Genomic DNA, 13,380 nt, shown 5'->3' on the forward strand with positions numbered 1-13,380 from the left:
CCTGAAGTGTACCTGGTTGACTGTACCTGAAGAGTACCTGGTTGACTGTACCTGGTTGACTGTACCTGGTTGACTGTACCTGAAGTGCACCTGGTTGACTGTACCTGAAGTGTACCTGGTGGACTGTACCTAAAGTGTACCTGGTTGACTGTACCTGAAGTGTACCTGATTGACTGTACCTGAAGAGTACCTGGTTGACTGTACCTGAATTGTACCTAATTGACTGTACCCAAAGTGTATCTGGTTGACTGTACCTGAAGTGTACCTGGTTGACTGTACCTGAAGTGCACCTGGTTTACTGTACCTAAAGTGTACCTGGTTTACTGTACCTGAAGTGTACCTGGTTGACTGTACCTGAAGTGTACCTGGTTTACTGTACCTGAAGTGTACCTGGTTTACTGTACCTGGTTGACTGTACCTGAAGTGTACCTGGTTGACTGTACCTGAAGTGTACCTGGTTTCAGGGACGGCCTGTTCAATAGGGCGATATGGGCGACGCACTGCCAAACGGGAAAAGGAAGGGATTTTTTTTCTAATCAATTATATCACGGCAACAGTAGTTATCAGTGTTGTAATCTATACGTCTGATCTGCCACAGTGCCACACTGCCACTAAATGTCGAATCAGGCTAAAGTCGTGCTTCAAATGGCTCCACCCCCTTTGGGGCGATTTCAGTCAGATTGAAAATCGCTTAGAACTTCTGTCATAGACTCCCATGTAAAATCTATTTTTTCAAATTTCAGAGCCTTCAATACAATCTCAATGGGTGTCTGTGGGCTTGCACTTACGCTTTCGTCACATGAACGTAACTAAGAAAAGAGAGGGTAGCAGCGTCAATCAATTCACTACTACTATCAACATGGCTAGGCTTCAGTGCAACTCGATTGTGTCTTTGAAAGAATTTCCTTTTTGTCGGTGAACAAATGAAGATAAATTGAGCAACGAAACAATTAGGACCTCCCAGACCAAATTTAATAATTCAACAGGTTTCTACTAAAGGGGGAAGTCCTACACCCGAGGATTTTCCAAAAAATGGTACGTAACGAAAAAATAACATTGCCACTCAACTGGATGAGGGATACAGGCTAGCTGTCCGCCGCCACAACGATGAGGTTAGTGTTGATAATCACAAGTTTACTGGAGAACTGAGACCAAGTAGAGACTTTGGACAGGGTGGATATGGTTATATTGCGATATTGTCAATACAGTATATCGTAAAGTATCACTATGTAACTCGATTTCTTTCACCCCAATCCCTCAAATTAACGGTAAATAACTGAATTGTTTGGCCCACATTTAGCTAAGATGATTAGCTAGCCAGCTAAAATGTTTTATTTAGTTAGCAGTCGCATCTACAATAGTTTACTGTCAATAACATGTCTCCAAAAATGACGTGGTGTCTCCAATTGTGTTGACATTTTACAATTGCGATGCGATCCATGAGTATCCACTTTCTGTAGCTCAGCTGGTAGAGCACGGCGCTTGTAACGCCAAGGTAGTGGGTTCGATCCCCCGGGACCACCCATACACAAAAATGTATGCACGCATGACTGTAAGTCGCTTTGGATAAAAGCGTCTGCTAAATGGCATATTATTATTATTATTATTATTATTCCAGCCTTGTGTAGGTCTCCAATTTTGTCCCTGACATCCTTGGAGAGCTCTTTGGTCTTGGCCATGGTGGAGAGTTTGGAATCTGATTGATTGATTGCTTCTGTGGACAGGTGTCTTTTATACAGGTAACAAGCTGAGATTAGGAGCACTCCCTGAGATCAGTCAATAAATGATTCTGGTATTGACTTATATGCTGCCCCTGTCTTCATGTTGTTGCTGGACATATCTTTTTAAAAATGTGTGTAGGTCACCTAAATCATCAGAAAAATTGCCCCTCCTGAGAATTTTTTCAGGAGCCGCCACTGCCTGGTTTACTGTACCTGAAGAGTACCTGGTTGACTGTACCTGAAGTGTACCTGGTTGACTGTACCTGAAGTGTACCTGGTTGACTGTACCTGAAGAGTACCTGGTTGACTGTACCCAAAGTGTACCTGGTTGACTGTACCTAAAGTGTACCTGGTTGACTGTACCTGAAGAGTACCTGGTTGACTGTACCTGGTTGACTGTACCTGAAGTGCACCTGGTTGACTGTACCTGAAGTGTACCTGGTTGACTGTACCTGAAGTGTACCTGGTTGACTGTACCTGAAGTGTACCTGGTTGACTGTACCTAAAGTGTACCTGGTTGACTGTACCTGAAGAGTACCTGGTTGACTGTACCTGGTTGACTGTACCTGAAGTGCACCTGGTTGACTGTACCTGAAGTGTACCTGGTTGACTGTACCTGAAGTGTACCTGGTTGACTGTACCTGGTTGACTGTCCCTGAAGTGTACCTGGTTGACTGTACTTGAAGTGTACCTGGTTGACTGTACCTGGTTGACTGTACCTGGTTGACTGTACCTGAAGTGTACCTGGTTGACTGTACCTGAAGTGTACCTGGTTGACTGTACCTGTCATGTGGACTGTACCTGAAGTGTACCTGGTTGACTGTCCTGTCATGTGGACTGTGTATACTACTGAGCTCCATCATAGTGAATATATGGTCCTGGCCACCCTCACCTTGGTTTGTTCTTTTAGGGGTTAAGGTCCTGGTCACCCTCACCTTGGCTTGCTCTTTTGGAGTTTAAGGCCTTGGTTGTTGTTGCAAACTTTGTGACAATGTTTTAGATGCAATATGTTCAAAGCTGAAACCTAAAAGCACAGGACATTTGCAATCATCTTCCTTTTTCAGTCCGCCCAAAGTATGTACCCTAGTGTACCAGTGTAAACAGCATTCTGTTATTGCCTCTTGCTGTATTTCATTCAAACTTTATTTTCTATATAGGCAATATGAAGGGGAATGATAAATGTCATGATAAGATAACTTTGTTATTGAATGTAGGTAATTGCCACTGACTGTCCCGTCTCTCCCCTCAGATAGCAGTGGTGCACTACAGTGATGAACCAAGGATAGAGTTCAAACTGAATGACTACAAGAACAGGAACTCTGTACTAAAGGCTCTGAGAGGAGTACGCTATGGAGGAGGCAACACCAAAACAGGTACACACACACACACACACACGCACACATACGCACTGACACTCTGTCTGCGTAGAAAAATGTCAGATGTCTAAAAGCTTTGAAAGTGGAGACCTCACAAACGTCCAAAAGTAAACTTGCCTTGCCTTTTGGAGACAGCTTTACATTTTCACAACTAATTAACTAACTGTTTCGCCCAGGGCCGGATTACCTAACGGGCATGCAGGGCACGTACCCCTGGAGGTCGGGTGCCCCCCACATAGCATATGATAGCAACATGTGTAGAATTGCAGGAAATTAGCTTTAAAACTGCTAAATGTTCTCTCAGCCTCATGGCAAAATGTGAACAATAGCATGAGATGAGCTATAAAACAGCAATTTTTCTCTCTGACCCATGACAAAAAGTGTAGAATTTTCTTTAAAACTGCAACATTTTCTCATAGCTTCATGGAGGTTGGTGCCCCGGTGGCCCCAAATGCGCGAGTCCGGTGCTGGTTTTGCCCCAAAGCTAGCCAAGATGTTTAGCTAGCCAGCTGAAGTTGTGTACAGCTGGATAGCAACCGTTTTTACCCTCTTTTGCTAGCTACCGTAGCCTAGTCTTGTCAAACGCCTGTTTTCAAAAATGACCAGCGGTCTCCAGTTGTGTTTGCATTTTGAAATTGTGACACACCTTCCATGCCTATTCACTTTCAATACACATTGACTCTCTATATTGTGCCTGCGAGCAAGTCTGAGAAAGGTAGAGAGAAAGATTTGAGGTGACAGACAGTGACACATGGACAGACAGTGACACTTTCAATACCGCGTTGCACACTCTTGCCTGCATCTAGCTGATATAGGGTGTAATTATTAGTTGCAAAATAGAGTTTATATTGGACAAATTCAGTTATGTTTATCCCCTTTTTGTTCCATTTGCTTCCGTTTAAGATTTTTTTTAAACAGAATCGGCACAATGAATACACCCCTGATCAAACACAAACACAGTTCACTTTCATAGCAGCCAAATACCAACAGCTCATTGTATATATAATTCCTTCTATCTACGCGCTCTCTTCCTCTCACCTTCTCCCTTCGCTTGTGGACTGTCTGTGACCAGGTGAAAAAACATTTCCAAGCCAAACCTTCATATCATGACCGCTAACTGCTACACACAGCCTACATCATTGTCATGTCATAGTCAACATAGCTACTAGAACTAACACGTTAGTAAACCCGCTACAATCATGCAGTACAGTGTACAGTCAGCAGCAAGCAGTTTAGGAGTTACACCAGCAGGCCCCGGTGGCAATAAATTAATAAAACCAAAAGCTTACCTTGACTTGGAAGAGTTCCAGTGTTGGATAGCCGTAGTCAGCTACCTCCCCATCCCTTCCTCTCTGTTTGAGCCTGGTGTTTGAGTAGGCTTAACTAGCTAGCTGCATTCGATGCTAACTAAATGAAAGTGAAAAAAATATTTACTACGAAATATAGCTAGCTCTCTCTCTGTCTCTTTATCTCTCGCTTCTCCTTCATTTTGGAAGAAATTAGTTTGTTAAAAACTGTTCAGCTATTGTCTGTCTCTCTCTTTGAGTCAACTACTCACCACATTTTATACACTGCAGTGCTAGCTAGCTGTAGCTTATGCTTTCAGGACTAGATTAATTATCTGATCCTTTGATTGGGTGTACAACATGTCAGTTTATGCTGCAAGAGCTCTGATAGGTTGGAGGACGTCCTCCGGAAGCTGTCATAATTACTGTGTAAGTCAATGGAAGGGGGTGAGAACCTTGAACCTCCAAGGTTTTGTATTGAAGTCAATGTACCCAGAGGAGGACAGAAGCGAACTGTCTTCCGGCTACACCATGGTGCTACCCTACAGAGTGCTGCTGAGGCTACTGTAGACCTTCATTGCAAAACAGTGTGTTTTAATAAATTATTTGGTGACGTGAATACATTTAGTATAGTTTTATCAAAAAATAATAACTATTCACTATTTTTATTTTTTATGAAATTCACTGAGGATGGTCCTCTCCTTCCTCCTCTGAGGAGCCTCCACTGGTGTGTGTACATATTGATAGCGATATTGCCAGTGAATGTCTTGTTGTTCCATAGGGAAGGGGATGAGCTACGTTCTGAAGGAGCTGTTCCAGGAGTCTCTGGGGATGAGGCAGGAGGTGTCACATGTCTTGGTGTTGCTGACAGACGGCCGGGCCGTGGATGATGTGGAGCAACCCTCCAGGATAGCACAGGCTTATGGTCAGTTCAGATGTCAAATGTCATACTCTACATACTGGGGGTGAGAGGTCAAAGGCCATAATGTACGTACTGGGGTTCAAAGGTTGTGGCCAGATGGTAAACAGCTACGAACGGAAGTTACTTTTCATAGCAGGCTAGGAGTGCATTTTAGCTAACCTTAACCCTTTTCCTAACCTTAACCTAATTCTCCTAACCTGCTACTAAAAGTAACGTCCGTTCGTAGCTGTATACCATCTAGTCAAAACCATGGTCAATGTGTTGGGACGTCTAAGGATTGTAGCCATTCTATTTCTTGTTGATTAGGAGCCATTGCTACTGACACGCAAACTCCTGAAAACATCTCTTTAACACAGATTAATCTACACAGGCATATCTCACCTGTCTTTGATACATGTAGTGATATCCAGTACCTGTTCCTTGTCAAAAGCCTTTGACTTTTCATATTGCTGTATATTGCATTGTATAACATTATATCATGTTGCATTACATAATTATGTCATGTCATGTATTGTCACGTTCTTCTGTGATATTCACTCCCCTCTCTCTTAGGCGTGAGTGTGCTGGCCATCGGGGTGGCCAACGCAGACATGGACGAGCTAAAGAAGATAGCGTATCCAGCCAGCTACCAGAACATCTTCTACGCCAGGGACTTTGACGACTTCTCCTCCATAGAGAGAGAGTTCATCAGCAACATCTGCAGCGAGGCGCTGCACTCCGAGTTCAGACAACACGACGAGGTACAGAATACACACATCTGGATGAAACTAATATATCATTTGAAATGAAAGGTACTACATCAGGACTTTTTGGAACAACATGCTTGTTTTAAAGCATTTTAGCTTGCCAATAATGTCTGCTCAATATGTCTCCTTAGCTGGGATCATAGCTAGATAAGTATGAAGTGTGGAATGTTGTCAAGCAGCCATGACAGAGATGTGAAATTCAGCTGTGTATCGGAGTGGGCTACTCTCGCCCTCCAGCTGGAATTAGAATGTTCACGAGGTAGAAATTATGATGTAATTGATAATGATTCAAGGTCATATAATAAGGTCAACATCAATGTGTTTGACCTCTTTTATTAGTCTGCCCAGCTGGACACTCCAACTGATGACCCTGATGAGCTGACCAAACCCCAGGGCCCCTGTCCCTTACAGTGCAAGGTATGTCCTTCTCATCATCATCATCATCATCATCATTATCATTACTATTATCATCAACATTACTATCATCATTATCATCATATCATCAACATTGCCTTTTTCATTATTTGTGTCAGCATCATGTATCCCAGTTTGTCCCATAGAAATATAATATATTCTACATCTATGGTTTGTTCCCTCTCAACAGCCAGAACTGGTTGAAATGACCTCATTCCAACAAGTTCTGCTAATGACCTCATTCCAACCAGTTCTGGTAATGACATCCTCCCAACCAGTTCTACTAATGATGTCATTCCAACCAGTTCTGGTAATGACATCATTCCAACCAGTTCTGGTAATGACATCACTCCAACCAGTTTTACTAATGATGTCATTCCAACCAGTTTTACTAATGATGTCATTCCAACCAGTTCTGCTAATGACGTCATTCCAACCAGTTCTGCTAATGACGTCATTCAACCAGTTCTGCTAATGACGTCATTCCAACCAGTTCTGCTAATGACGTCATTCAACCAGTTCTGCTAATGACGTCATTCCAACCTGTTCTGCTAATGATGTCATTCCAACCAGTTCTGCTAATGATGTCATTCCAACCAGTTCTGCTAATGATGTCATTCCAACCTGTTCTGCTAATGATGTCATTCCAACCAGTTCTGCTAATGATGTCATTCCAACCAGTTCTGCTAATGACGTCATTGCCCACTGGGCTCCTTCTTTAGCTGACTTTTTTTCTATTTGATTAATAGATTAATCTCTTTCTCATTTCTAATTCACTTTCAAAGGGGCAGAAAGGTGAAAAGGTGAGTACAGTTATATTGAGTTACTTCTGACTTGATGATTAAATGAGATTTTTGGACTTCGCCTTCATGTTTACCTTGTTCTCTTGTTCTTCTCTGTCACTCACAGGGAGATGGCTCTGGTAATGGTGGACTGGTATGTTCTACACCACTATTTAATTCATTCATTAAGTAATTCATTCATCCATCCATTCATCCGTTTACCCAGCCATCCATTCATTAATCTGCCATAATTCCATGACATTTGTTTGATTACAGAGACTCCAGCAAAACACTGCGATGTTTGAGTCATTTGGCCTCAAGTCCAAAGGAGAGAAAGGAGAGAGAGTAAGTGGTAACTCTGTCATCATACATTGTCTATGTAGGCTATCATCTATACACACTGATACAGCAGAGTGCTGTGCCCTTGAGCAAGGCACGTAACCCCAACTGTTTCAAGGGCACTGTCCTTGTGTGTGGCTGACCCGGTGCTGATCTCAGCCGTGTGTGTGTGTGCGCGTGTGTGTTTGTGTGTGTGTGTGTGTGTGTGTGTGTGTGTAGGTGTGTGTTTGTTAGTTTTTTATTTCTGTATAAAGACAACCCCATAGCTGATGCTCTGAAACATGAAAGGCACTGTAACATCAAAGTGGCAGTGTGTCAGAATTGATGATGACAGTTGACAGAATCGCTGCTGTATGTGGTCCTCTGTAGCTCAATTGGTAGAGCATGGTGCTTGTAACGCCAGGGTAGTGGGTTCGATCCCCGGGACCACCCATACATAAAAATGTATGCACACATGACTGTAAGTCGCTTTGGATAAAAGCGTCTGCGAAATGGCATATTATATTATATTATTATAAGTGCTCTACCAGCTCTACCAGCTCTACCAGCTGAGCTACAGAGGACCACCCATGGTTGTGTAATGTTGTTTTGTGTGATCAACATTTTTATTGTTTTTCTCAGTAACATACGACATAAAGGTTTGTAGTAGAACAATGAAAGCAGTATCAAAACGGATAAAGAAGCCAAAAACAAAATAAAAAAAGGGAAATCAAATCTCAGTCTAGTGTATTTTTTGGCACGGACAATATATATTTTTTTTTTCACAGGGACTTCCTGGAACAGATGGTATCCCCGGGTTGCCAGGACGACCAGGACGAACCGGACCCCCAGGTTCAGCCGGGCAACGGGTAAATATAACAAAGAAAGAAACAGTCTTATTGTATACTGAGTGTACAAAACATTAGGAACACCTTCCTAATATTGAGTTGCACCCCCTTTTGCCATCAGAACAGCCTCAATTCGTCGGGGCATGGACTCTATGGGGTGTCGAAAGCATTCCACAGGGATGCTTTCCACAGTTGTGTCAAGTTGGCTGGATGTCCTTTGGGTGGTGGACCATTCTTGATACACACGGGAAACTGTTGAGCATGAAAAACCCAGCAGCGTTCCAGTTCTTGACACAAACCGGTGCGCCTGGCACCTACTACCATACCCCGTTCAAAGGCACTTAAATCCTTTGTCTTGCCCATTCACCCTCTGAATGGCACACATACACAATCCATGTCTCAATTGTCTCAAGGCTTAAAAATCCTTCTTTAACCTGTCTCCTCCCCTTCATCTACACTGATTGAAGTGGATTTAACAAGTGACATCAATAAGGGATCATAGCTTTCACCTGGATTCTCCTGGTCAGTGTATATCATGGAAAGAGCAGGTGTTCATAATGTTTTGTACATTCAGTGTAAAGGCTGATGTAAAAATGGTCCTGTTTTAACGATGTATTGGACTGTTAAGCACCGTTACCGTGTGTGTCTGTGATTTACATTGTTGAAGGTGCTTCTGTGTGCCTGACTCCCCAAATTAAAGTTATTCTAAGAATTAAGCTTTCCAGTGGGCGAAACTGGTTGAAATGACAGTTTTGCTCTTTGGGCAAGCTTATTAACTACATTTGAACTTATGCCACTTATGTAAATGAGATGTTCCTAATGCCAGTGTTCTCTCTGTTTCAGGGTTTAGAAGGGGTTCCAGGTGATATGGTATGTCCAAAGTGCTTATGGAGGCAATGTTTATTACTGTCTAGTAGTGTACCCATAAGCTCAAACTAAATCAGGTTTGTGTCCCAAATGGCACCCTGTTCCCAAGTTAGTGCACTACTTTTGACCAGGGCCTATAGGGTTCTGGTCAACAATAGTGCACTACAGTATATAGGGAATAGGGTGCCATTTGGGATGCAGCCCTAGGTCTTGTACTTCAGAATGACTCATAAGACCATTAATGCCTGGATCTGTTTTCAACTTGTTCTCTACAACTCTTCCACTTTTAATCCTTCATAATATATATTTTTTCATTACTAATTATGCATTTTGAGTGACAGTTTGTCATAATACTATGATTATGTTGACACCTGTAGGCACATGTTTCTCAGTTTTATTTCCTTCTTGCTAGTTTACAGCTATACCTTAAACTGTCGTCTCCAATTTTTGGAGATGTTTCCCTCAAGGCTCCAAGTTTGTGGGGGTTGAAGTGATTCCCTAACTTGCAGTGAAACTATTGCTTATTTCTGACACCATGCAATATTAAACTAGCTGGCTTTGGTGAGCAATGAACAAGTGTTTATTCATTCAGCCATCTTTATTCAAAACTGAATTTCCTGTGGCTTCAGGTGGCAGCCTAATCATGTCATTACAGTCATCCTTTTATGATTTCCTGTCAGGTGTGTGTCATTGTGAATGGTGTCATATTAGGATTTTAATGTTATTTTCTGAAATCACAGGGGCCTCCTGGTATCACTGGTCCAAAAGGCCAGAGAGGAGAGAGGGTAAGACCAACCGCACAACAACATGAGTCTAGAAGCAAGTAGATGTTATAATAAATGTTAGGATTATTTGTGCGATATAAAATGTAATGCTAACCAACAGGGTCAAGTGAATAAAGTCTTGCTTTAAGTTTGAACTCTACCTATAGACCCTTTCTACCTTTTATGCCAAACCCTTTGTCGCTCTCTTAGAGTTTTAGGTAATCATACTACGGGTTCACCACAAGGTGATATTATGTGACCTTTGACCTCTCTCTGCCAGGGGGAGCCTGGGTATGTCATAGGTGGCATAGGAGACGGCCATTATGTTCCTGGACGAAAGGGAGAGCCTGGATCATCAGTGAGTATTCACAACACATACCCTAAGACTACAACTTTGTTTTAGTAAGGCTTTATAAAGGCCTTATAAAGTGCTATAAATGCTTCATAAAGGGTTTGTAAATTGTATTGCCTGAAATAACTTGTTTTGTCCATTCAACATCATAAATAATTGATAATACAAGCTTCCTCTGAGTAAGAAATACAAATGATAACCATAAATGTGTAGTGGTTGTTGTTTAATGTCCTATCCTGCTCTGATAAAAGGGACCCCAAGGGGCTCCGGGTGTACCAGGGGTCTCTGGACCCTCAGGCCTGCCTGGACAGTCAGGTTCACCTGGGTCCCCAGGGATATCCGTTAAGGTAAGACAGATGGATACTGCGGGTAGATCTTACATACGGTTATTATTATATCACATACCGAACTGATTCCTTCGACAAGACTGTGACCCCATTTTGAGTTTACTGTATGTTATGTGTGTTGTGTCATTCAAAAATATATGCTACAAGTATCATGTTGTCGGCACACAATGGAAATAATATTGGGGATAAAACTCATCCCTGAGGGACTCCGTTGTAACCAGTTCATATGATAAAATGTCTTTCACATTGAACTTCTGTGGCCGGTCACTTAACAATCTTAAATGATATGGGTTTCACAACATTGATTGATTGTACATATTTATGTTCTATCCTTCACTTGCAGGGGGAACATGGAGAGGCAGGTGCTAAAGTGAGTAGTGGTTCCTTTCTCTTTTCTTTTATTCAAGAATATAGTTACTGTTTTGGATCAAGGGAAGATGGTGCTTGCTAAGTCAATGGAATTCATCTAAATTGGAATGAAAAACTGGCACAGTGTTGATTTTAATAAAACAACGCTGCCAGGATTATGCATTTGTTTTATCGATCGCATTTTAAAGACACATTTTGGGCTTTGCTGACGATTCTAGAAATGGGTGTTCATTTTTCAAAACTAATATTGGGTCATGTATTGTGTTTGCCAGGGCTACCTTGAAAAAGAGCTTCCTATCTCGACAGGACTCACCTGGATAAATACAACATAAATGAATACAAGCCATTCATGCTACATCTATGTTTAATATTGCCCAATAACTTGATGAACCCGAATTTAACCTATTTTCCTTTCTAGTATGTTAGTAATGAAATAACATGAGTGTTTTGTGATGTTTTGAAAGGGTTTGCGTGGGAAAGCAGGGGCCAAAGGAGACAAAGGAGATCACGGTAAAGATGTAAGTGTTTGGTTTCTGTTATGCGGTGAACAGCCTAGCGATTAGAGTGTTGGACCAGTAACTGAAAGGTCGCTAGTTTGAATTCCAGAGCCGACAAGGTGAAAAATCTGTCTGTGCCCTTGAGCAAAGCACTTAACCCTAATTGCTCCAGGGAACGCCATTGATAATTGCAGACACTGGCCGTGAACCAACTCTCCGAGGTTGTCTCAGGGAGAGTTGGGATAAGCAAAAAACACATTTCCAATTCACACATGCGTATTAATACACACTTGTACATGTGAAATAGGACAAATGTAAGCACCCATCAAATGATTATTATTTATTATGCTCGGTTTGTGTTAATTAAACTATAATACCACATTGATATTTATAAATATTGGACTTCAGCTCCTAGTTCATGTGTTGTTCCATCTTTCTTAATTTCCTTGTTGTCTGTCTCAAACCAGGGCCAAGCAGGGTTACCTGGTCCCATTGGAATTGATGGTGTTCCAGGCTTCCCAGGTCAAAAGGGAAATAAGGTAAGAGTGTCCTTCTTCATCAAGAAGTTACAGTATACCTGAAGGGATATTATCTTGTGGTTTCCTCTGTATATTTGAACGAAGCCACAGCGAATATCATATTTTAATACTAACCATTTACATGGGTATCATACTGCATGTTGATCTGATTATGGTTATGATAGGATTCTGATTGGTGATTTGTGCTGTTCTTCCCAGGGAGAGGAGGGGATCGGGGTTCCCGGTGTCCAGGGCCCTCTTGGAGAGCCAGGGGAGAAGGTACGAACAGTTCATACCTGGACTCATCAACATGAAGTGTGTGTATTGCTTTACCTGAATTGTGTAGTTTGTTAGTCACATATTAGCTGATCATTGGTTTAACTTTGTCTTGCAGGGAAATATAGGCCTATCAGGACCTGAGGGACCAAAGGTACTTTATTTATGCTAACGCTTTGATTTGAAGCTCAAACGACATAGGCATTCTGCAAACCCGTTGGACTGCAGTATGGATCTGGTCATTTACGCCATTGAAGTATAATCTTTGTTCTGTCTTTCTAAGGGAGAGGCTGGTGTTCAAGGGATACAAGGGGTGGTCGGACCACGGGTATGCATCAACTTTTTATTTTTGTATATTCAATACACATACAAAAGTGTAGACCATTATAATGTACTTTATATACGGACGTCCGTAAGGAAATTATTCAGGCTGGATGGTTTCTCTCCTCCTTTAGGGAAAGAAGGGTGTGAAAGGCAGCCAAGGGGATAAGGTGAGTTAAATCCACACTCTACCGCTCGTTACGCCGGTTCATATTGAAATACTCTCTGCATAATTAATAAGAGTGGTGTTTCATCAGATGATTAAATTAGAACATATATTTATTTCAGCTCCAGGTCAATCACTGGGCTGTGTATGGCTTAGAATGTGATCAGCTCCCAGATCCATTATTAAAGGGCTTTGGGTGTGTGCGTGTGCGTGTGTGCACGTGCTTGCGTCTGTGTGCGCCAGTCCAGGCACAAGCCAACAAAGTGCAAGTCCTCACCTCATAACAGTTATCATATCTCCCGCTACAATAGTATGTTTTTACTCGACAGTCATGTGTGTGAGTAGCTCATCAGATAATGATCATGGTGATAATGTGGTGGTAATGTTATGGTTATGTCTCCTACAGGGCGATCGAGGAGAGGTGGGGCCTATAGGACCACAGGGAGTGACAGTGAGTATAACCAGCCATTACAGAACCAATCATTACCAC

The 13,380-nt window shown here is 42.1% G+C and overlaps 1 protein-coding gene across 1 annotated transcript in view; it reads left to right on the forward strand.

Moving 5' to 3' along the window:
• The window catches only part of col7a1l (collagen type VII alpha 1-like), a 70,269-nt gene that overhangs the window by 34,219 nt on the left and 22,670 nt on the right, over nucleotides 1–13,380 (forward strand). The window contains exons 23-42 of the mRNA XM_041853214.2: nucleotides 2,971–3,094; nucleotides 5,165–5,308; nucleotides 5,858–6,045; nucleotides 6,391–6,468; nucleotides 7,251–7,268; nucleotides 7,375–7,401; nucleotides 7,524–7,592; nucleotides 8,354–8,434; nucleotides 9,257–9,283; nucleotides 10,021–10,065; nucleotides 10,325–10,402; nucleotides 10,648–10,743; nucleotides 11,087–11,113; nucleotides 11,577–11,630; nucleotides 12,077–12,148; nucleotides 12,347–12,406; nucleotides 12,522–12,557; nucleotides 12,687–12,731; nucleotides 12,859–12,894; nucleotides 13,297–13,341. Of these exons, the coding sequence (XP_041709148.2) occupies nucleotides 2,971–3,094; nucleotides 5,165–5,308; nucleotides 5,858–6,045; nucleotides 6,391–6,468; nucleotides 7,251–7,268; nucleotides 7,375–7,401; nucleotides 7,524–7,592; nucleotides 8,354–8,434; nucleotides 9,257–9,283; nucleotides 10,021–10,065; nucleotides 10,325–10,402; nucleotides 10,648–10,743; nucleotides 11,087–11,113; nucleotides 11,577–11,630; nucleotides 12,077–12,148; nucleotides 12,347–12,406; nucleotides 12,522–12,557; nucleotides 12,687–12,731; nucleotides 12,859–12,894; nucleotides 13,297–13,341 (1,350 nt within the window). The remainder of the gene's footprint in view (nucleotides 1–2,970; nucleotides 3,095–5,164; nucleotides 5,309–5,857; nucleotides 6,046–6,390; nucleotides 6,469–7,250; nucleotides 7,269–7,374; nucleotides 7,402–7,523; nucleotides 7,593–8,353; nucleotides 8,435–9,256; nucleotides 9,284–10,020; nucleotides 10,066–10,324; nucleotides 10,403–10,647; nucleotides 10,744–11,086; nucleotides 11,114–11,576; nucleotides 11,631–12,076; nucleotides 12,149–12,346; nucleotides 12,407–12,521; nucleotides 12,558–12,686; nucleotides 12,732–12,858; nucleotides 12,895–13,296; nucleotides 13,342–13,380) is intronic.

Source organism: Coregonus clupeaformis, chromosome 28 (assembly GCF_020615455.1).
Source record: "Coregonus clupeaformis isolate EN_2021a chromosome 28, ASM2061545v1, whole genome shotgun sequence".
In the NCBI taxonomy this organism is placed as follows: Eukaryota; Metazoa; Chordata; class Actinopteri; order Salmoniformes; family Salmonidae; genus Coregonus; species Coregonus clupeaformis.